Source organism: Agelaius tricolor, unplaced genomic scaffold, assembly GCF_023055355.1.
Source record: "Agelaius tricolor isolate 1412-34295 unplaced genomic scaffold, bAgeTri1.0.p SCAF_5, whole genome shotgun sequence".
NCBI lineage: Eukaryota > Metazoa > Chordata > Aves > Passeriformes > Icteridae > Agelaius > Agelaius tricolor.
Window position 1 is genome coordinate 22,107,441 of NW_027269265.1, and position 23,125 is coordinate 22,130,565.

At 40.7% G+C, this 23,125-nt stretch overlaps 1 protein-coding gene across 2 annotated transcripts in view; it reads left to right on the forward strand.

Moving 5' to 3' along the window:
• The first annotated feature begins 1,104 nt into the window (after positions 1-1,104).
• Positions 1,105-23,125, forward strand: part of SPTLC2 (serine palmitoyltransferase long chain base subunit 2) — a 77,474-nt gene continuing 55,453 nt past the window's right edge. For both annotated transcript variants that reach the window (XR_011679155.1, XM_071426728.1), the window contains exons 1-5: positions 1,105-1,267; positions 12,229-12,423; positions 19,288-19,442; positions 20,482-20,630; positions 20,962-21,086. Coding sequence is in view for 1 of the 2 variants with exons in the window: in XM_071426728.1 (XP_071282829.1) it covers positions 1,178-1,267; positions 12,229-12,423; positions 19,288-19,442; positions 20,482-20,630; positions 20,962-21,086 (714 nt within the window). In the remaining variant the exon portion in view is untranslated. The remainder of the gene's footprint in view (positions 1,268-12,228; positions 12,424-19,287; positions 19,443-20,481; positions 20,631-20,961; positions 21,087-23,125) is intronic.

A 23,125-nucleotide genomic window follows, 5' to 3' on the forward strand; every position in this document is an offset into this window, starting at 1 on the left:
AACTGCAGTGGAGTTGGTAACACGCACTCCCGAACTAAATATATTTATTTAGTTTACCTGGTCTTTGAATGAAGTACCCCTTTTCAAACCCTGTCAGAAAACACGTTTGTATATAAACCTAGTACGGTCTTTAAACCGAACTGTGGGCAGAGCGAACAGCTCCAGCTGCTGGGGCCGATACAGCTCGGCAGGGCGGGCAGGCTCACGCCATTCTTCAGCCCAGGTGTAAATCCTGCCGGAATGAAGCTCTGCCCGAGGCTGGTCTACAGGGTGCCCTGCAAGGGCCCTCGGTGTCCAGCCAAGGCCCATCTCTCCCGAGGCGCGGCAAAGGCGTTACAGTAACTACGTCTGATCCCCCAAACGCTCTCTGGAGCTCTCACCCGGGGCTCTCCGTCGCATGGTTCCATGAGGACACAGCCCAAGGCGTCCTGGGAAGCCCTCCAGGTTCCAGCGGAGGAACCGCTTCGTTCATCAGCTCCCTGAGCACGAACCAGCGAGGGGCTGCCCACGGCCTCACCCACCCCGGCCTCTCCCCGCTCCAGCCACCAGCGTGCCCGAGTCAGGGCTACCGGTTGCCCGGCGGGGATGGTGACGGTGGCGGCAGTACCAACCCGTGCCGCGCTGGCCACGGCCCACGGCGGGCGGGACCGCGCTCATGGGCGCTCTGGAGCGGAACGAAGAGGGCAGCTCCCAGCGCCCCCACCAGCGCCATGCCCCCCGCGCCCCTTCCCTGTCCGCACCCGCGCGCGCCCATTGGCTGCCGCCTCAGCCCCGCCCCACTCCTCCCTCTACCATTGGACGAACGCTGCTTCTCTCTCGCCCCCCTCCCTCGGGCTCGCGCTGTGATTGGCTAGTTATTCCCCTCCCCTTGGCTCCCCGTCCTATCCCTGCCAAGTGATTGGGCAATGCTCGCCCTCTGTCTCCGCCTCCCCACAGGCGTTCCGCTTCGCCATTGGGGGAGCCCCTCCCTTCTCCGTGTTCCCCTCCCACCCGGCTGCCGCGCGGGCTGCCATTGGGCCTCGGCCGCCCGCCTCGCACGCGCGTCGGCGCGGCCAGGCGGGGCCCGTCCCCTCGCGTGACGCCCGCGCCGCCGATTGGGGCAGCGCGGGCCGCGCTTCCGGTGCGGCGCGGCCCGGCCGGGCGGGGGCGGCGGAGCGGGCGCGGCGGGGCCGGCGCGATGGAGCGGCCCGAGCGGCCCCGCGCCAACGGCTGCGGCGCCCACGGCGCGCTCCGCAACGGCTTCGTGCGCGGCCCGCCCGGCACCCAGGTGAGCGCGGGGCACGAGAGGCGCTGGGGCGGGCGGGGGGCGCGGCGGCGGGGCCCCGGGAGGCACCGCGGTGTGGCTGTGAGGGGTGTCGGCAGAACCCAGCGGTTTGTGTCGTCCGCCCTCGCCTAGGGAGGGAGGGCGGGCAGCGCCCGGGGGATGCTCGCTCACCGAACTGGTGGCGGCGTGGGAAATGACTGTCCCTCGGGTCATGGCTGTAACTTCACTGCCCGGCTTTTACCGGTGCCAGAGCTTTGAACTTAAACCTCGCTGTAGCACATAGGTGTGTAGTTTAGAAGAGAAGATTTCAGCAGTCCTTCGCCCTGTTTCGCTGTTACAGGTGCGACGCGCGGGGCTGTGGGCACAGGTAGCCTTGAGCAGGGACTTCCCCTAGAGCAGAGCTGGAGGCTGATGCAGCGCTTCCCATCCGGCTGTACCAACTGCCTGCCATGCAAGTGTGTATTTGTGCTTGCAGACTTGAGTTGTTTCTGTGCAAAACACTCAAGTTTTGTGTTACAGTGTAGAGAACTTAAAAGGTTGTCATGAATTCAGCCTCAGTAGAAGGTTGTGTTTCCTTGAACATTTCAAGCTGCTGCAGAAAAGCCTTCCTCTGTCATCATCTCTCCTGCTGCTTCTGTTTTTCAGTCCTCGGCTGTCCCTTCTGTTTTTTCAGTGTAGGCTTGTGCACTCACTGTGTGAACTGGATTGAGAACTGATGCGGGGTAAAACGAGACTTTTTTTCCCCTGAGTTATCTTTAACTGAGGATACTTACTGTGTTTCTTTGGGTGGATGGATGCTCACAGTCATGCCCTGGCCCTTTAGAGATACAGCACAATACTGGAAGTGAACAAATGGAGGGAGGTACAGGACCTTCAGTTGGCAGCAGTGTCAGCTTGTGCTGGTTCGGGGAGCTGTGGCTTTGGTAGTCTTGCCTTGCAAACTCCAAGCCCTGCTGGCTATAGAATCTTACATGTAAATCTTTGTAATAAGACAAAGTGTGGTGCTGGAGAGTGTTGTTCTGTGAGAGTTTTTCCCCACCCTGTGCTTTCTAAAGGAGAACGTCTGAATACAGTTATATTCTTCTACTTCAGAAGAACAGAAAGTGAGGTAGGGAAGCATTTTCCTCAAGGGCTTTGTTTACCTGCGTATCTGAAAAACACGGGTGATGCCGCATGTGAATGGGAAAAAAACTTAGACTTCAAACTGAGGAAGCTTTAAAAACCTTGCTGGTTTATGAGATGTTCTATTCACTTAGTAGCTTGCACATGATACTATGCTCAGATATGTTTTGGAGACCCGAGACATTTGAGATAACTGTTTCTAAAGTGGGTCAAGGTTCACTGGAGAAGTGGTCATGAGAAATCTTACCAAAAATCTAAAGTGTAGCAGCAGTGTGAGATATAAGAGTGTAGGAAAGTTTGATATCTTTCTGGCAGCTGCTTGCTGGTCAAACAGATTTATAATTACATTTTTTCTCCATAATTTTATGTGGGCTAGCTTTATGCTAACTTTCAAAGTGAGGGTCTGCATGTTAGAACTGGACTGGAATAAGCAATTGCTTAGGGGAGCTAATTATGTCCATCTTTCTTAGATAGCATCCCTGGTGGTAAGCTGCCAAAAGATGTGTTTGCTGATATATCAGAGATTCTGATATCACTGGCTACTTGATTGGTCTTTTGCCTTTTCAGTTTTGTTTTTTGGGCCTTTCTACAGAAGAAGGGAAACATGTGAATGCTCACTTTGTATTGAATATATTTGCTGTGTATGTATATACTACATACTTACCACGTAGAGTACTTGAAAATCTGCAACTGTAAGCAAGTACCAAAAACAAGGCAGCTTGCATAAAAGAATGTGATTGTTACTTAGTAGGAAAAAAAACCAAACAGAAAAGTAAGGATGAGGAAAATAACTTTTCAAGAAGGCCTTTCAGAGGTTTTGTGCAAGAAATAAGAGGTAAAATGAGATCTAGCTGAGATGATGGGAAGAGGCAGGGAAAGGAAAATGGTCAGTTTAAAGAAACGTTGCAGTCATTGACAATTTATCTGGAAAACCATGGAGTTTCTGAGGGGAGAGTTTAGAGACAGGGTAGTGCCTTACCATGTCCCCCAGTAGGGCTTGATAGTGCAGGAAAGCTTTACCTACTTTGAACTGATTGAAAAAAAAGGAGTCCTACCTATGATGTTTCTGCTCAGGTTATCTATGTAAGTTGGAGGGGTTTTTAATTATTGATTTGTTTGTTTATGTTATTTTGGGGGTTTTTATCCTAAAAAAAAATAAAGCTTAAATTCAGATGTTTCCCTATGATACTTCCTTCTCTAAGGGTGGTATTTGACATAGAGTAGGTTCTTTACTCCAGCATGCACAGAAGAGGGTGAAATTGTTTACTTAATTTTCAAAGAGGTTGTATTTGTCTCCTTCTGAACTGCTAAACCTCTTTGGTAAGAGGAGAGGAGAAACTTGCTGCCTACTAAAACTGTGCAGTAACAGACTCTGGCTACCTTGGAGATTCATGAAATATCATCAGTGACTGGGAGAGTGACCATTTGAAGTTAGGGTTCAAGCATAGTAAAAATATTCTGCCGAAGTACTAAGATAAATAACAGCTCTTGGCTTTCCTGAGGTGTCTTGTGTTCAAATCACTTGGCTCCTGCTTGAAGGTGATCTGTTTAGAGATTGTTGCATTCACTGAATTTCAATCTCATTATGAACACCTTAATTACTTAAAAAACACCTTAATGATTGAAGAACCATATAGAAATTTAAAATTGTGTAATGCTGGAGAAAAGTGACTTTTTTCTGATTGTATACAGTTAAGGGAGTTAATGGTTAGAAAGTATAGTAATTTATGGATGGACTTAAAATTGATTGAGAGCTCTGGTGTAATACTCCAGTATATCAGATAAAAGCCTGACATCTCAAAGGGTATTGTCATGATGTGAGGAGTTGAACATAGAAAGGAGAAAGAGAACAAATCTTAGTAAGAGAGATGTGAAGTTACCTCTTCAAGTTGTGCATGATTCTGCTTTTTATGCCCTTCTGCTGTTTTGGGGAGAGTGTTGAGTTCAATATAAAAATGGTGTTTAGGAGCTATCAAGACACTTGTGGGAATAATAAATGGGGGGAAATTGCTTTTTCTTTCTGCAGTGCAATTTTAAACTGGAACGTATTTCTCCATTGGAATGTTTTGCAAATGACTAATAATTTTCCAATGCTGCATCTGAAAAGATTTTTTTCTTGCTTAGAGTAGGGAGATTGGGACATCTTTAATGGGAGAAGATGCCCTTATTTTCCAAGATAATTGATTTGAATCCACCTATTATTGTTACCAAATTCTTAGTAATGTGATTTTTTTTTTTACTCCTTAATTGAGCTTCTCACATTAGAATGGTTCTGTTATGCTCCTAGAAGTTAGAGAAGAAGTAGTCTCAACCTAAAAAAAAATAAAATTGGAATATAGGTTTTAGATATCAAGTTCTTAATTTCTGTTGTGTGCAGTATCTCCGAGTGTGTTAGATAGGAGCTGGAATTATATAAACAAATTTTAATTTCCCTAGTGTTTCTAGAAGGTTTTCAAATACCATCCTATAGCAACTTCCAGATAACATACATGCCTTTGTAAACAATGTCTTGTACTGCTTCCTCAGGAAGACAAGGTATAGTTTGGTTGATAAAAGTGGGAGGACTGTGGGATTTGCATTCCTTTCAGACTGTTACAAGTCCTGAATTCTAGCAGCTATTAAAACGGCCAGCATAGATATTTCTTTCCTGGAAGTTTTGTTGTGGATATACAGGAAACAGTTTGTGTAGTCTTGTGATTTGTGATTTGCTCTTTTTAAATAGCGCAATTTGCTTAAAGGTTCATCTTGTGGGATTGCTGCAGGATGCAGGGGAACAATGGCTTCATCCTGATTTCTAAGATGCTTTTGCTGGAATTCAGGTTAGTGTAGTTTCTTTTGGAGAGCACACTTAAGATGACTGCAGCAGATACTGCAAGTTCTTCTTGCTACAAGTGGTTTAGTGACGTGAATCATGTTTCAGATGAAAGTTAGGATAAGATAAATAACTACCCTATCCACTGGTGTAAAAAGGAATTGGAGTCCAGAATTATGAGGTTTTTTCACATCTGTGTACAAATTTAAAATTTAAGTATTTCTGATGGAAAAAAAAAGATCCTGAGAATCTAAATCTCATTAACTTCTTCTTGAAGAAGTGGTTGTTCCCCCTTACTCAGCATTTGGGAGATGGCATCTTGCAAATGGTATCCAGTTTTGAGCTTCTCAGAAAGATCCTGACAGAACCACATCAGTCTGTGAATCCAGTGGAGGATCCCCAAGAAACGAAGAGGCTGTGAGAGCTGGGTTTGCTCAACCTTAGGAAGAGAGAAGGCTTAACTAGCTGGCTGCAGGATATAGAGGAAATGGGGCCAGACTGTTGGAAGCATGTGGCAATAGTAGGAGAGGCAACACATGTCATTTGGAGGAACAGGAAATTTTGATTGCACATAAGGAAAATAATTTTTCCCAGAAGCGTGGTAAAATACTGGAAGAAGTTGTCCAAAGAGGTTGTGGAATCTCCATCCATGAAGGGCTTCAAGAAGTTCAAGACGGTTGGACGTGGCCCGTGGCAACCTGTTGTAATTAGCCCTGCTCTGAGTTGGGGCTTGGAAACAATGGAGGTCCCTTCCAACCTTAGTTATTCCGTGGTTACAGAGGTGAGCTCATGGACTGCAGGGGAGTTTGTCCAGGTTTGGACATTAGCATGTAATCTCCGAACCCCTGTGAAGATGTGTGCCTTAGGGCTTATAGCTTATACTCTGAGGCTTACATCTGAGGCTTACATCAGACCTGAGGAAAGGAATTACTGCTTTCCAACTCTTGCTTGGTTTGATGATTGACTGTATTTATTGTGTCAGTAACGTAAAACTGAAGTGAGAAGAAAGTTGTGTGATCTAGAAAAGACTGCAACCTTGTTCAGATAATTTAATTGACAAAACTCCTCTATTTTTGAAAAAGTGTACCTGTGCACAACGATCTTTTTCTACTACCAAATTCAGTTATCAAAGACAGTAAGCCTTTGTGGAAGGAACAGTTACTCAGCATTTTCCCTGGCAAAATGAATATTTGAGGTCATCATATTAAATTAGTAGGTGTAGTGCCAGTGTTGTGCTTGTTGACAATCTGTGTGTCTGTGCTGGTATGAAAACAAATGCCTGTGATAGCTGCTGATATTATGGGCTTCTCTTAGATTTCATTATGTGCTACTGAAAAATTAGTTTGGTTGAAGTGTTAAAATCTGTTGATTGTATTTGGACTGCCAGTTCAAATTCAGCTGGTGATAAGCCTTAAATGCTCTTCAGAAATTGTTATAGATGTATACAAGTTAATTTATTTTTACTATGTTTACTTGAGTGATACGTTGTATTTTTCTGTCTTAATTGTACAACAAAACCAATTTTTTTTCTAAATTTCATGTATTCAATTTGTTGGGGGGACAAAAGCTTTATTTATCTATTCAGTTTCGCCAGGTGGAACGTAAAGCATTGGCCCCTCTTCAGTGTGGTTTCCAGTTTTTTGTTTTGCCATCATTAAGAAATGAATCCTAGAAAAAGAACTGTTTTTAATTCAAAAGTATAGTTTTGAAGAATACTTAGGGTTGAAAAGTTTAGGAAGTAATGGGCTTTAATGTCTATAAAAATGAGAGCAGATTCTACAATATGTCAGGAAATACTTTCAGAGGTATCTGAGAGCCTGGAGTTTGACTTGTTGCAGAAGCACTGCAGACTTGGTCTGTCTTTGGAAATCTTTATTGTAAATCATATTCAATATTCTGTGTGCCTGAAATCTACTAAACATAATAGATAAAGTTACATGTAAGGTTTAAGGTCATTTAAGGTAAAGAATTTAAAAATTATTTTAATTTAAAGATTTTTAAAAATTAAATATTTTCTTAGATTAAAAAAAAAATTAAGAAAAATAGTATATTCTCAGTAGAATTCAAATTGTCACCAATATGTAGTTAGCAAAAAGCACCAAGTTTTATTGCATCCTTTACTTGCTAATGGAGGGCAGGGGAGAACCCAAGTCCAAACAACTTTTAAATGTTACGAAGATTTACACTGTTTTTGTAGATGTGGTAAGTGCATCTTATACAAGGACTGTCAAATTTGTTGTGCCTAACTAATTGTAAATAAAAATATTTGACAATACCTGTCAAGAAGAACAAATCTTTAATTAAAAATATACTCTTAAAGTCTGTTTTATAAAACAAGTTTATCTCCTGTGTTTTTTTGGGTTTTTTTTAAGCTTAAAATGTGATTCAAACCAGTTAATTCTAACTTTGGCAGTAAACACTTTGTCTTTTTAGCTGTGCAACAATCTGAGATTGAAAGTCTAAGCAAAGCAGTGCAAGGAAAAGGGCCAGAGGTGACAGTAAAATTACCACAAGGTATCTAACATTTTAGAGCAGCTCCTTTCATGGAATTCTCACTGCTGTAATTTCTCTAGTGCTGATTTCCTCAATCCTTTGTAATGACTGTGGCCACTTTTGCATACGGAGGCACACTCATGGATGTGGTCTTTCACAGTGTGTTTCTAAAAATAGAAGCAGCAAACCTGTTAGTAAAATTTCTGCAGTATGTGTGGTATGTGGCAGTGAGAAGCTACTAAATTTTAATAAGAATTTAGCAAAGTTGTGTTCCAGCATAAATAATCTTTTTAATGTGTTTACATTACCTCTGCCAGGTTCATGTGAATTTGTTCTTTCTGTCAGCATGAAATGAAATGGCCTCTTTAATGCAGGGTGCCTTTTCCTGGGGTAGCAGCAATAAGCAGTTACCCTGTACTGCTCTCGTACTTGTGCAGCATGTATTGCACTTGTAGCATCTTCTCTTCCTAAAGTACATGCCTGCCATGAAAGGTGTGTACTCAGAGTCCTTGGTAAATCCTCTGTGTTGTCTATAGGAGCATCTGCAAATGTTCCTGTGTTTGTGCACAGCTTTTGTCTTCTCACCCACAAAGGATATAGAGAGTGTCCAAAGGAGGGCTACAGAGATGGTGAAAGGATCTAGAAGGAAAGCTTTGTGAAGAGTCACTGAGATCACTTGGTCTGTTCAGCCTGGAGAAGAGGAGGCTGAGGGCACACCTCATTACAGTTACAACATCCTCAACAGGAGAAGAGGAGGGGCAGGCACTCATCTCTTCATTCTAGTCATCAGTGACAGTACCCAAAGGAAGGGCATGAAGGTGTACTGGGCCAGGTTTAGGTGGGATATTAGGAAAATGTTCTTTACCTGGGAACAGTTACCCAGGGAAGTGGTCACAGCCTGACAGAGTTCAAGAAGCTCTTGGACAGCTCCCTCAAATTGGTGGTGTGACTCTTGGAGTTGTGCTGTGCAGGGCCAGGAGTTGGACTCGATGGTCCTTGTGGGTCCAACTCAGTAAATTCTGTGATTATCATCAGACTCTCATGTGTTCTGCTTAGACCAGTGTAGTCCTTTCTAGTAGTAGCTGTTTGATGCTGCAGCAGCTCAGTAACTGCTACAATACTGTTTCATGTGCTTTGTTTTGCCAAGAGTTTGACCCAACACAGGCATTACCCGTGGCTGGTTCTTTGCTGCCTTCTGCAAGCAGCTGAGTTGTGCTCTCTGATTCTCCTGCAGCTGAGTTCCTTAATGTGATGGTGCTCTTCTGCATACAGGTACTCTGCACAGTACAGGAAAGAGAGTTGTAGGTGAGCATACACATAATTTTTTGATCCATGTGTTTAAGTGAACTCTGACTGTTCTTTGTACTTGGATATGCTGTGTATTCTACTTCAAAGGTCATGGCTCAGTTTATGATCATAAAGAATGTTGAAATCATAAAAGTCTTAATCTTCCACACCTCTTTTCTCTTCCCGATAAAAGGAAATTAGGCACTGAACTGTAGCCACCTTCTTTCTTGGTCTCTGGAACTGAAATTGCTGTTCTTTTGCAGCAGCTTTGGAGCTTGCAGCATGTAAGCCTTCATTTGAAGGCTTACATGCTTGAAAAACAAATAGGCTTGTATTTAATGTGACTACAAATGTCTCTTCTGTAGTCAAATTCTAAAGATTTTTTTACAGTCATATGCTTCATGAAGAGTTTGTGGAAATGCATTCAGTCTTTTCTTTAATTTTTTTTGATTCAGCTAGGATAACACAAGCTGCTTAGCTGATATCATAGCTGACATGCAAATTTAAGGATGTATTCGTACTGGTGGAGGAAAAATGAGAGGTGAAATTGATTGGAGTATGGGTTGGATCAATACAGGTATTCCTAAAAAGCCTTTCTTAGTGACATGTTGGGATTGACCATATTGAATAATTTTTTTAGTTTTAGCATTTGTTACAAGTACAGGCACTTCCAAAGACCTGGGAAAAATGGTATGTTTTTGTTTTGATTAAGTTTGCACATAGATTTGGGTCTCTTAGTTTGTTTTTTTCAGTAACTACTTTTTGGTGCTTGGTAACCTGATAAGCTTTGATGTGATCTCTAGTTATTCAATCTAGGTTATTTGCAAAGTAGTCACTACCAGTTTTCTGTCTGCTTATCCAGAAATCAGCTGCTGGTAGGCAGGCACAGGTGGCAGGTATGTAATGTGCCTGCTCCTTCACAACCTGATCTGACAATGTGAGGATGCAAACTTCTACTTGTAATTCCCCAAGCTGTGAAACTGTGTGCTGGTTGAAGCTTCAGTGTGTCATCTTCCTTGTACCTGGATGCAACAAAATTCGATAGTTTTGTGTACAGGAGCCACAGTGATACAGTTAAGCAATTCTGAGAGTAATAGAGAAGAGGTAGGTGGCTCTCACAGTTTTTCCTTTGCATTGTTGGCTCACTGATTTTGTGATTGTCATGGTGCTGATGCCCTTCCTCTCTCTCCAAAAGCTGCTGCCTCTTGTTTGCTGAGCTCTATCAAATGACTTTGTGGAGCAGTGCTGTAAAGACTGTTAAGGTCTAATGAATAACCTTCTGCAGACAATTATATTTCCAACATGGATCAGTTCAGTGTTGAAGGGATGCTATGCTGATAATCAGATTTAGTTGCTTTAGTTGTACTAGCTGGAGGCTGGTGCAGATGGCTCAAAGTGGGAGTGAGTGGGGCAGGGGCAGTTTCTTCGGCTGGTGTGTTCATGACGAGAATGGTGTGTGAACCTTTGGCCTGCACTAAAGCCTTAAATTGCCAGCACTTGAGCTGCAATGTGGTAAGCAAGTGTTCCTACACTTCTGCCAAAGCCATGGTAATTTTCTACCTTAAGCCACTGCTGTATGCAGTGTGTTTTTAAGATAATACTTCAGTATTGAACCTGGCCTCAAAGCACTGCAAGTTGGTTACCTGCATCTGTCTTTAAGTACTGCTGCTAAAAGAGAAGTTCCTGCTCTGTCTTTGCTATTTTGTTTCCATACATTGACCTATTCATAAGTCCCCACAACTATTGTGTCCAAATCAAGGATTTGCTTTGCTGAAAACCGTGTCAGAGGAAGGGAAGAGGTAGAAATGACTGTCAGAAGGGAAGGTGCTGTTGCAGTTTATACTTGGTGACTGCACTGCTATAGCATAATTGTATTCCTAAAAACAGCCCCTTGCTTCTGAAAAATTGCTTTCATGATATTAGTGACAGACATAAAATACAGACTTGCTCCAGCACATGAGATGAGCTGGTATCACTTTCCAAATAATTTAGTGTCTGGTGATGCCAGCAAGTATGTGTGCCTTATTGATTCATCAACTGTTGTAGAGGTTAGTATGATTCTACCTTACTTTCCCATATGATAGTATGAGTGACATAGGTGAATAACTGGTTTTATTCTATCTGCTGGCCCACACCCCTCAGGAGTTATTTGCCGTTGTCTTTTTTTGATGAATTTAGGTTCAATCTCTTTCCTAGGTGTTGAGGTTTTTTTGATTAGTACGTTTTAAGAAATACATTTCTTACTTTTATATATATTTGATGCCACACAAAGCGGATTTATGTGTTATAGAATGTTCTTTCATATGTAGCTATTCTATTATCGTGCAGCCATTCTAAAACTTAGTCAAGATATCCATTTGCATCTAATGGCTAGATGTCTATGTTTTCATTCATTAACTTATGAGATCTGATCTTTAACTTAACAATTTGAAAAAGTAGTCTAGTTAAAACCATGATCTTTCCCCCCAGTGTTAATATTGGGTGAGCATTTGCCCTGTAGCTGTGAAGTTTTTCTGTAATAGTCACAATATTGCATATTCTAGTAATTGTGCTTGAGACAGACCTGCTATATACACTAGGCAGCTAGTAAATCTCCTACCTTCAGATGACATGTAAGTAGCAAGATGACTTTCACTGTGGATTTTATGCAGAAAGCCATTCTTTGTTCTGTATGCTGACATATATGCTGTGTTGAGACCCTGTATACAATGACTTTTTTGTCTGTGGTGTCATGTCCGCCTCATGGATGAGTACAGTGTTTATGTCAGCGTCTTTAGGCTAACAGCTACAGAGATATGTGGATTATGATTGTTTTGTTACACTAATACAGGCTTCCAAGTCTGAGAATATATTGTTTAGATCAATAAAACTATTAGTTTCTATTTTGTTTTTCTCTGTAGTAACCCTGGGATGCATCGCTGTTCTGTTACTTGTGCTCTCTTGGTGGAGGCACTTTTTTAATTTTGGTTTGCCTAGATGTAAGCAATGCTCTGCATGTAGCTTTGCAAACTAAATAGTTTTAATGAGATGTTAGATTAAACTACCCTAGATTGGTAACTGTGACTTGGGTTATATCAGCAATTTGGCATCTTCATATATGGAGGCTGGCAGTGTTTATCAGTAATGGCTGAACTTAGCTGGAAGCAGTTTTTGCTGAGTGGTGGGGGATGCGGAGCTGGGGACTGCTCTGAAATGTCTGCCTTTTTTTCAATTAATACCTCAACTGCCTCTCTTTAAATTTTTACTATAGATAAATCATATTGTGCACAATGGAGGATTATACAAAAGGCCTTTCAATGAAGCTTTTGAAGAAACACCAATGCTGGTTGCTGTGCTGACCTATGTAGGCTATGGCGTTCTCACTCTCTTTGGATACCTGCGAGATTTCATGCGGCAGTGGAAGATTGAGAAGTGTCAAAATGCAACAGAAAGAGAAGAACAGAAGGTAACCACTGGGAAATAATGTTCATGGGAAAAAATGGGCTGAGGCTTGAGTGTTTCTTTGGGGAGAAGTGGTGTTCAAAGTTTTCTGCTGTTTTCCTTGTCTTCTGGATGCCCCAATTGCTATACAAGTAGTGCTGTGTTATAAAAAAAATAATGTTTCTTTTGAGTTATTTTTCCTCAGAATAGTTTCCTCATCTGTCTCAGTGCAAAGCTGCATCAACAGTTACGTGAACGTACAGCTGTAGAAACAAGAGTTTGGGAAAGAGAGACTGCATATTCCAGCATAAGTACTTAAAGAAAGGCTCTGGTTTTAGTTTCACACCAATGGGAGGCTTTCTGATGCTGATCTGGTGGCTGAGTTTTAATTTAGAAATGTTATTAATTCTTTTTATCTGAAGCAGTTACAAAGAGAAGCTTGTGGGTCAGATCCAGAGCACAAGCTATACAATTTTAAATTCTTTTGGAGTCCAGAACACAAGCAGGTTAGGTGATGAGTAATTTGAGGTACTGACTCGTGCCTGACTGATAGTGATTAGAAAGAGTTAATTCATGTTACGACCTACTCACAAAAGCTTCTGTTACCAGGTGAAAGGTCTTGCCTGCTTCAGCAGTTAGCCTGGAATGGATAATTCTGATTTTCACTCCTTGTAAATTATTTTTAGGGATCTTTATTCCCCACTGGAGTTACTTGTTTTTAGGAAGCTACTGCTGAAACATGAAGTCCACAAGGTATATTTTTGCTAACTCCTTATGTGATCCCTCTTAGAAGAGTGCGACTACCAGTGAGCTGTCTCCAAAGGTCTTATTCTTGCTGATTTGAAAATAGTTTGAGAGAACTATTTTTCTCAACTGCTTTAGAGAGCTAATGTGGCTTATAAAATGTTAAGGGAGTTCCTTTTCCAGTTGCTGGTTTCTGGTTCTCTGTGCAGCCACACAAGCAGTTGGGTAGCAGAAAATAGCAGGGGGCAGAAAAGGTATCTCAGTAAGGCAAACAAATAATCAAGGGTGGCAGGAAAGAACTAAAAAAGGGAAGGCTTCTTTGGAGCCTTTTTTTGGAGACAGCACTGGAATAAAGTGCATATCTTTTTACAGTAGCTAAGGACCAGTGCCTAAAATGACCTCACAGTAGCTTCTTTCTGTGTACACTGTGTACACTTAAGCAGATTCATAGTAGGGCACTAAATTCCAAAACAGAAGCATTCTTACAGGAGTTTAATGAGTAAAACGCGTTTCATATTGGTTAAAAGTACAGGAGTTTAAATTTACACTATTGCTAAAACTGATATCTGAGTGAGTGAAAAAAGGAGGTAGTAGGTGTAATTCAGTAACACATTATTGATATTAGGCTCTCAGTAGAGATTGCCACAGAGGACCTTGAAGCACAGAGGTTGTTAGCAACAGGTTATCCTAGTCCTAAAAGAAATGTGGCCTTGAATTTTTTTATAAATTAACTCAGCATTGCATCTTACCCTGAAAGAATTGAAACTCTTTCAGTTTCTGTCTTGGTTACAGCTCCCATGAGGAGATGCATGTATTCTGGTTTTGTTTTGCACATAGGATGTCTGTGGATGGAGCTAATAAGTGCCAGTGAATACTCTGTAAGAATGAAAAATAGGAAATCCTGTTTAAAGAAGTTTTCGTGTTGGAGAAATCTCAGCCTAGTGTACTTCCCCAAATCATGTCTCTAGCACTTAGATTGTAATAGCTGCTTCTGATATCAGACAAACAGAAAAGCAGTCACGTGAGGTCTAGAACATACAGTACTTATCCTCACCCTTTGCTGCTTTAAGCTTTGTTTGCTTGCAAATGAATTGACGAGAGCACGTTGCAGCATGTCTAGTGTGGGAGCCAGGGGTTATTTTGGTGCAGGAGGTGGAGGGAGATGTGTGTGCTCAGTTACTTGTTTTGAAGTTCTTTTCTCCAATATTTGAGTCTCTCTGCTGGATGACAGCCCAGTCACCTTTTGGTAAGGGAATGCAGGTACTAGTGTGTAAAAAAGGTTCAAAACTCACCTTTTTATTGTTATTAATATGTGCAAATTAGAGAACCCCTGTGATTACACTGGAGTGCTTTCTGGCAGATTTGTGGGAATCTTTCCTCTGTGTGGAAATTTACATTTTTTATTACTGAAATTCTCAAGAGCCAACTTGGTTATTATGATTTTCTTAAGTATCAAGCAAAAGGATTAGCCTTACCTTTTTGAAATAATTCATAATTCCATAGGTAAAAAATTACAAAATTATGTAGTGTGAGGAAGTATTTTGTAATGGGCTGAATGAACTTGTTCTGAAAATCATGGAATTGAAGTATGTGGATTTTCTGTGGTGTGTTTCTGAAGGTGCTTACATTTAAAAGCATAACATAAACTTAGGTCCAAAATAGTATTAAAAACAAACACAAGGAAAAGACTCAGTTTTGCTATGTTATGGAGGGCAGTTTATTTCAGTAGAGCAAGTTCTTCCTTAAATTGTCACTTAATAGTATAATCTTACTCTGCATTACAGCTAGAAAACTGCAAATTTAAAAAGCAGAGCAGAATTTTGAACAGGTTTGAATTACAGCTGTTTCTGGTGGCAGGTAAATTCCTTGGAATTTATTAGAGCCATGCATTGATATCAATGATTCTAAGAAAGCCTAATATTCACTCAGTGTTGAAACACAAAAGGGTGAAAAGGGGCAGACTTTGCTAGTACTGATTTCCAGGAAATAGTTTCATGGGTTTTGGCTTTGTTTAAAATACATCCAGCTGAGCTTTTCCTGGAAACCAGTGTTGTGTAGCACATCCTCTCTGAAGCATTACTGGTCTGTTTTAGGCATGGGTAAATGGCAAGATTAACAATTCTCAATTACCCTGGAATCAGTTTATGCATACCAATTTAATGTGCTGTCTAGTCAAAAAATACAGTTAAATCTGCAAAATGCTTCCAGGATTTTACAGGCAGGATGAAAATCACTTTAACCTTTCCTCCAGCCTGATTTGCCTGTTGATTATCTTCCATGTTTTGTGTTTGGAAGTGACTCTGAATCGGCCTGGTAACTCTCTAATATACTGCTTCATGCTCTGTAGCTTGCCCTGATAGAACATGTTGCTAGCATTTGGGATTTTCAAACACGTGTTCACAGGAGTCCAGCTGTAGGGATATTTCAGGGGCAGTAAACTGGAATTGTTTGTTCAGCGTTGTCTTAGCATCTGTGTAGCTCATCAGGGGCCTCCTGATGATACAAAGGCTACCCACAGTTATTGCTCCACTTTCCTTGACTCACACAATAGCAAGGTGAAACTAGTCTTTCTGCTTCTTTTAGAGGCCTGGAATTTGTTGCCATTGTCTGCTGGATTTCTGTTTAGAGTCAGTTCTGTGTGTGTTATCAGAGAGCACGTTTTTTGAATTGCAGATAAGCCTGCTGGTGCTCATGGCACCATTTGTTAGCTTAGGTGCAATGCTGTGAAAACTTGGCTCTGAAAGTAGCATAATCACTGCATTTGCATGTCCCTGTGCCCTGAGCTAGAGGCTACAAAGCTCTCATTATGACCTTCACTTGTTGCAATATTCATTTAGAGCATGATGAAATAATAAATTCCCAAATCACCTATGCTAAGGTGTTGTATCCCAAGGGAGAATCTTGTTCTTCCCTTGACTGGCTGTGCTCTTCATTGAAATTGCTATGCTTTTGAGGCTTCTGGGAGACCACTAGTACTTCAATTTCTTCATCAGGCATCCCCTCAATAGGGGATGTGTTCTAGGCTGAAATTGGCAGGAATAGAGCTGTTTAGGATTTTTTTAGCTCCATAAATGAAAGAACTTGCTGCTTTTGCTCCCTCTTTTGGGTCCAGTGTTGCAGTTGTTTAACCGTTTACTCAGAAGATTGCTCAAAGAAGCAATTCCTAGAATATTTTTCCTCTGAATGAAACTGTTTAATCTCAGACTGATGTTCTTAGGGACCCTTACAGCTAGGAAGAGTGTTGGATCTGAAATAAGATGACAGAACTTCATAGAAAAATAATAAGGTCTGAAGATAACAATAACAAGATTTAAACGTGATAGTGGTTACTTCCAGCTCTAGGATGCTGTTGCAGCTGAGCACTGTGGTTGCATGTGTCAAAAATTTTAAATAAAGGAATATGCTAAGTTGGAAGGCACCCACAATGACACTGAGGCTTGCACAGGACATCCCAAAGAGTTACACCATGTGCCTGAGAAGGTTTCCAAACTTCTCGATCTCTGTCAGGCTTGGTGCTGTGACCACTTCCCCTTGGGAGTCTCTTCCAGTGCCCTCTGCGTGAAAAGTATGGATTGATAGAGTTCATCCTTCCCTTCCTCCCCAGGTGTTTAATTTTTTTGGTTCAAAGATTGAAAACATTAAATTAGCATGAGGAATTCAAGTGGTCTTTTTGTTGTACTATCTACTCTTCATCTGGAATGCCACGCTGTAGAAGGATAGAGGAGGTAAACAAACAAACAAACCAGCCCCCAAACCAACCAGCAGACCATCTGCTCCTGTATGCCAGCTCCAAAAGAGGGCTCTGAAACTCCAAAAGTCAGTATCAGTTTATAAAGGCACAATATCCTTACCCTTTGTTTTTTACATTCTCAGATGTGTGGGTCGTGAGAACCCCTCAGTGGGGTTAGGATCACTGAGGAAATAGACAATCCGTTTTTGCATTATGCCAAAATAACATATCCTGCTTGCTCTATTCCAAGGAACTTTCTCATGAGGCCTATGTGAGGATGGTTTGTTGGAGGGAGCCGTACATGTATAGATAACAAAGGAGTTGACAGTGTGCTGACACCTATACTTAAAGCCCTTTACTACAATCCTACAACTTGGTACTCTAAAAAACTAAAGCTAGTGTCCCATATTAAACCTTCGTTCCCTTACCCATAATTTATTCCTGGAATTCTTGTTGACTTTTAAAACATATTTTTTCTTTATCATAATTCAGTAGGTTCAGAGAACTTCTCTACCTCGCAGTAACTTTAAACTTAGTTATAATGCTGGCTTTTTCTTAAAAGAAAATGCTTGTGTTACCTATACTGATGGTGCCAGCCTGTTGTGGATGATTGTCCTTAAGTCACCAGTTGAGCTTGTTACTGTTCTGGCTTTGTCAGCTTGGGTTTCAAAAGAAAACTCCTCTGATGAGTAATCTGAAGTGAGACTGGGCTGTATGGACCCAGGCATACCTGCTTGAGTTGGTAAGATGACTCATTTCCAGCCTCCCCCTTCCAGCCAAGAACCTTGGCTAAAATACCAATTGTTTCTCAACTCACACAGTTGGTGTGCTTGGATAGCTGTGCAAAGCTTAAATCTTGTGTGTAGATGGTTAAGAGGAGGTGAAAATACTGAGAAGCATCTCAGTAGATTTTAATTAGATTTAACAAATCTCTCAAGTATTGATCTTCTAATGTGCCAGTGTTTCTTTTTGGTCTCACTTCCCCCACCCCTCTACAAGTAACATAGCAGAGGGTTTGAAACAATTGCAGGTAATTATTTTGATTTTGTGTCATGAATTGGGACAGGAACATGGAAGAAACAATTGCCCTTCTGTGCATCTTAGGACCTAGAAATTTTATTCCCACTGTCCCTTTGAGAAAGGACATACTTGTGATTCTCTGAAAGAGTGATTGCTAGCTAAATTGGGGTTATGTTTCCACAGTTGAAGTGATGGAAATTAATATCTTTGTGCCTTTTTGACACAGGTAGATCAGAAATGGGTTTAGGTGCAGCTGTATCTGCTTAGAAGTTGGCACTTTTGGGCTTGGTCTTTTCTGTGCAGCTGCTGGTAGGAGGATGCAAAGGTGTGGACCTAAATGTTCTTTTACTCCAAACTGCAAGGGCAAGGTTGTTAAATCATTAAAATAGGAAGGTAATGAAAAAAGTACTCCTACAGGCAAGCATTGTAAGTAAGAGCTTGTAAGTGCCTGTTTGTGTTTTTATTAAACATCTGCCATAAATGCTCTCAGTTTTGCTTTAGTGGTACAAATGTCTGACACTACAGTACTTGGTGAGATACTCTGCCTTTCTCATACTGTCACCAAAAATAAAATTCCCATCACAATGTTTGCATTTTTCTTGTGAAAAACAGGAAGAAATGCTTGGCTGGCTCATACCTCTGTAATAAATTCTACTTTTTCCTTCTGTAGATGATTAAAAAGGTGGTGATTTTCCCCCCCCACCAACAGAAGCAAATGAATTATGCATTCTTATCTCTACTAAATGTCAAACTTTCTTTAATTAAATAGTAAAAAGGAAATCTTGTGACTTTGGGGCAAGAAAAAAATGTTCTTGAGTGCTCAGATGTCCTTGCTGCCACGGTTAGTTTGACATTCTTGTGTTATCCATTCAAGGCAGTGACTTACTTTTCCTGGAAAACATTGGAAGGGAAGCTAAAATTCAGGAAAGGCTCATTCATAAAAATCATGTGGGACTTCAGTGTTGATAAGCTGTGCAGAAGAGAGGTACCATAATGCAGCTTATTAGCTTCTATTGAAAACAAAAAATTGTGGAAGGTTCTTATGGTAATGTGTAGAATAATGCTAGTGGTGCTATATTAAATGCATTCCTTATGCACAGAATAAAATATGGTAGAGCACCTTAGTTTTCCAAAGCCTTTGTGTATTCAGTACAGCAATGTTTGGTGCCAAAAAGCCATTGCGTGTTCCCTTGCTCTGCTTAACTCAGAGGCTGACTGTAGCTCTCCTGCAAAGATTATATGCCCACGATTTAATGAAGGGGATTATTTTATATTTTGTGTTTTCCTGAGTTTTTTCTTTATGCCAGAATGACAGATAAGAATTATTCATGCTACTCCTATTTTACTGTCATATATATTTTCCTTTTACTTTGAGTGCTTTTGATGTGTTTTCAGGACTTTGTCCCATTGTACCAGGACTTTGAAAATTTCTACAACAGAAACCTCTACATGCGCATTCGGGACAGCTGGAACCGTCCAATCTGCAGTGTGCCAGGGGCCAAAGTGGACATGATGGAGAGAGTTTCCCATGACTATAACTGGACATTCACGTGAGTCAAAACTGAAGAAAACACTTGCAAGAGCTGCCTTAAAATATAGGGTCTCTTAAGAGCTAGTTGTAGGGTGTGAGGTCAAAGGAGCAGTGAATTATGAGCTTTATTATGAAAGTTTGAGCTTTCTAGCAGCTTGAATCAATGAATTTTGCTCTTTTGAAATAGATTTAGCCACCAGGGTGATACAATCTTTTGGCTACCTTACTGTATTAAGATTTCCTGGACATACACCTGTAATAAAATTAATACCTTTGTGCATATATTATTAATACCTGGTGTGGATGTATTGGATTGCGCTGCTGCTTGTGACTTTGTGTTGATTGAGAAGAAGTTCTGCCACTTTAAGTAAATGCTGCTGTCTGAACTGAATTTGACATGATTGTTTTGAGTCAGAACTGAAGTAGTCTGTAGAAACAAAATGAGAAATACAAGAAAGGATTTTTACAAATTGGAAATGACGTATCACAGGTTTGATGTGAAGAGGTTTGCAGCACAGTGCTTAGTGAAACTAGTTGTATCTCTTCTTGGCTTTCAAGGGCAAAAGAATTAAAATTGATTTTTTTCTGCTGAACTTCTTCCTTATTTTCCTTGTCACGTATTGTTAGCACAAAAGTGCCAGATGTGTTTCCTTTCTGTGGTTAGAGGATATCCCGCTTGAGAGGCTGCCAAGTTAATTGATCTAGAGGTGTTATTTTGTAATTGAAAGAAAAGTTGTATGTTTCTGGGATGGAGGGAGGAACATGCCAGAGCAACAGGTGGTTTGAGAAGCCTCAGGCAATTTCATGTGTGATAGCAAGTTCACCTGTAAATGTAAACTCTTCTGGGAATTAATTTGAGATTGTAAGATAGGGAGAGAATCTTTTTAACTGATTGTTGCAGTTTGATGATGAGAGGCAGTAGTGAAATAATTTAATGTTTGGTTCTATTGAGTTTTAACATTTCAGTGTATAGTCTAGGAAAGTGAAGTAATAATCTTCTGGTGTAGATAATTTTTAAAATTTTGGGTGTCCTAACTTGTGCTGTTTTTAAAACACAGATACACAGGGAGAGTAATAAAAGACATCATAAATATGGGTTCCTACAACTACCTTGGGTTTGCACAGAAGACTGGGGCTTGCCAAGAAGCAGCTTCTAAAGTTCTGTCCCAGTATGGAGCTGGGGTGTGCAGCACCCGGCAGGAGATGGGTAAGTTGGAGGGTGATAGTGTGTTCCCTGAATGTTTATTTCTAAGTCTGTATCTGATTGCAGGTCTTTAAAACATTAGTTGTTTCAGCATTGAACTTTAGTGTAACTGATAAAGCAGCTTTTACTTCAGTGAAGACAAATTGACTTCCTGGATTTAGTTTATGTTGCACAGCAGTTGTTTTACTTACGTTTTCATATATAGAGTTTTTTCAGTGTTCCCTTATGGGCCTTTAAATAAAGCACAGCTTGGTTGGTGGAAAATCTCTTTGTAGAATTTAGCAGTAGTGAAAGCTTCTCCTTACTCTGAATTTCCCATTCATTTTATGTGCAGGAAACTTGGACAAGCATGAGGAGCTGGAAAAGCTAGTTGCCAGGTTCCTAGGTGTGGAATCTGCAATGGCATATGGAATGGGATTTGCAACCAACTCTATGAACATTCCTGCTTTAGTTGGCAAGGTATGGCTTAAGTCGTCGACAAAAGCTCACCTAGCAAAGATTCTAGTGGTTAATTTTTCTAAAAGCTACTTGTTTGCTTTTGTTTTTCCTCAGTGGCAGCCCCTGCAGATATTCTCTATGGAAACTGTAGGTCACAGAATGCATCTCTAACCATTGCAAAAATCTCTTTGGGAAACAGCATCCATGGCACCAGTAGCAGCATAGAACTTTCTCTTTGGAAGAAAGCCTGGCATGTTAAGGCTTGCTTCCTCAGGCTATTCCTTGGTGTGTGAGATGGTGGCTGATTAACAGACTGATTGGCTGATTTGGTGCTTTTGAAACACTAAGAACCGACTGTGTCAACTACACAGATAAGCTGAGTTGCATATTGGTACATGGAGAATTTATTATCTTTGAGTGACAGCTAAAAAATCCTTCCTTGGAAGAAGCAGAAAGGTTGTTTGAGGGAAATAAGGTTAACTGTAAAGACTCATGATATTTATTGTGTGCCCCATAAAACAGGAGACAATTAGTCTGAGTGTCTAGTATTCTCCACCAGTGCTATTTTAGTTATTGGAAAATCAGATAAAAATGAAAGTTTTCTTTGCTTCTTCTGATGCAAAATACATGTTCTCTTAGCTCCTCCTTAGAGTAAAATAGTGCAAGTACTGGAACAGGTTGGATTTTTTTTGGCAAATGATTCACTGTCTGCCTAATACTGCTAGTCTATTGGAATTCTTTGCCCCTGTCTACTGAATTATTTTGAATTATTTTCCTTTTATTTAATTTATTTTTTTTCACTTCCTGAGATTACTTCCTAAATCTTCCATGTCTGATATCTACAGATCATAAATTTGCTGCCTTGTTCTTCCTGACAGCTTTTCCCGGTGATTGATTTTCTTTTGCATTAGCTGCAGTGTCTTCCTGTATGTTTTTTTCTTTTTTTTTTTTTTTAACAAGGAAGTAGCACTGTCTACATAATGGGCCTTTTCTTTTGGTCTGTTTTAAGTATCAAATGCTTTGCATATTAAAAAAAAACTTCTTTGAGTCTGATGCTAGAGAGAAATTCAGTGCTTCAAATCTAATCTTTCTGGAGTCAAATACTTCTGCAGTGCTATGAATCTGAGCAACATATGTTGCTTCTGAAATGTCTTTTACCTGCATGTTTTGGTTCTTTGTCTTTCCACATCTCTCCAGTTTTATGTTCAACAGAAAAATTATTCATAATTTCTGTGAGACCTTTCAGATTCAGTACACACTGTCAGGTACATTTAAGTAGATTGCTCGTTGTTGTCACTACAAATGACCATTCCTGCAAACTTACTCAATCTTTTTTTCCATGTGGAGCCCTCTATATCTTCAATACCTTATGAGAATACCCTTGAGACACCTTACTCAGATCCTGAGTTTTCACCTTTGAACTTCAGCAGGTTTTACAACCATTAAGGGAATCTGAACAGTAAATTTCAGGGCATGTAACATACCTTTTTTATGCAGCTCACTCTAGTAAACCAACTCTTGTCATAAATGGTACAGGAATGCCTGCTGGGTTAGTCATGAGGATTCTGAGTTTCTTGTAGTTTCTTGAAATAAGGTAGTAAGAAGCTTTTGCCTCATAACAATACAGGTGCCCTTATACTCAAGTGAATACTCCAAACAGAAATTGCACTCTGGTAAAGAAGAGAGTTCTTGTCAGATGAACCATTTTGCTGTTCAGAATGTTCACTGAATGTTTTTTTTGGCTGCCTGAAGTTGCTTCTCACTGCACATTTGATTTCTTCATTGTCTGCAAATAAGGACACATAAATCCTGAATTTTGGCACCACCCAGTACACAATTAATTGAGTGTGCACTACCTGTTTGGCAATGCTTTGATAGTCCTCAGTAAAGCTCAGAGATTGTCATGCTTGATTAAACTCTTGGGCTGTTTTTTTTTTAATGACTGTTTGTGTCTTTTTGCATGTCCTACTTACATTTTCAACTGTAAAGCTGCTTGGAACACAAAGTATCTTCAAGTTATTCTGGGCTCCTGTATTATTATTTGATTAGCTAAAAACAAG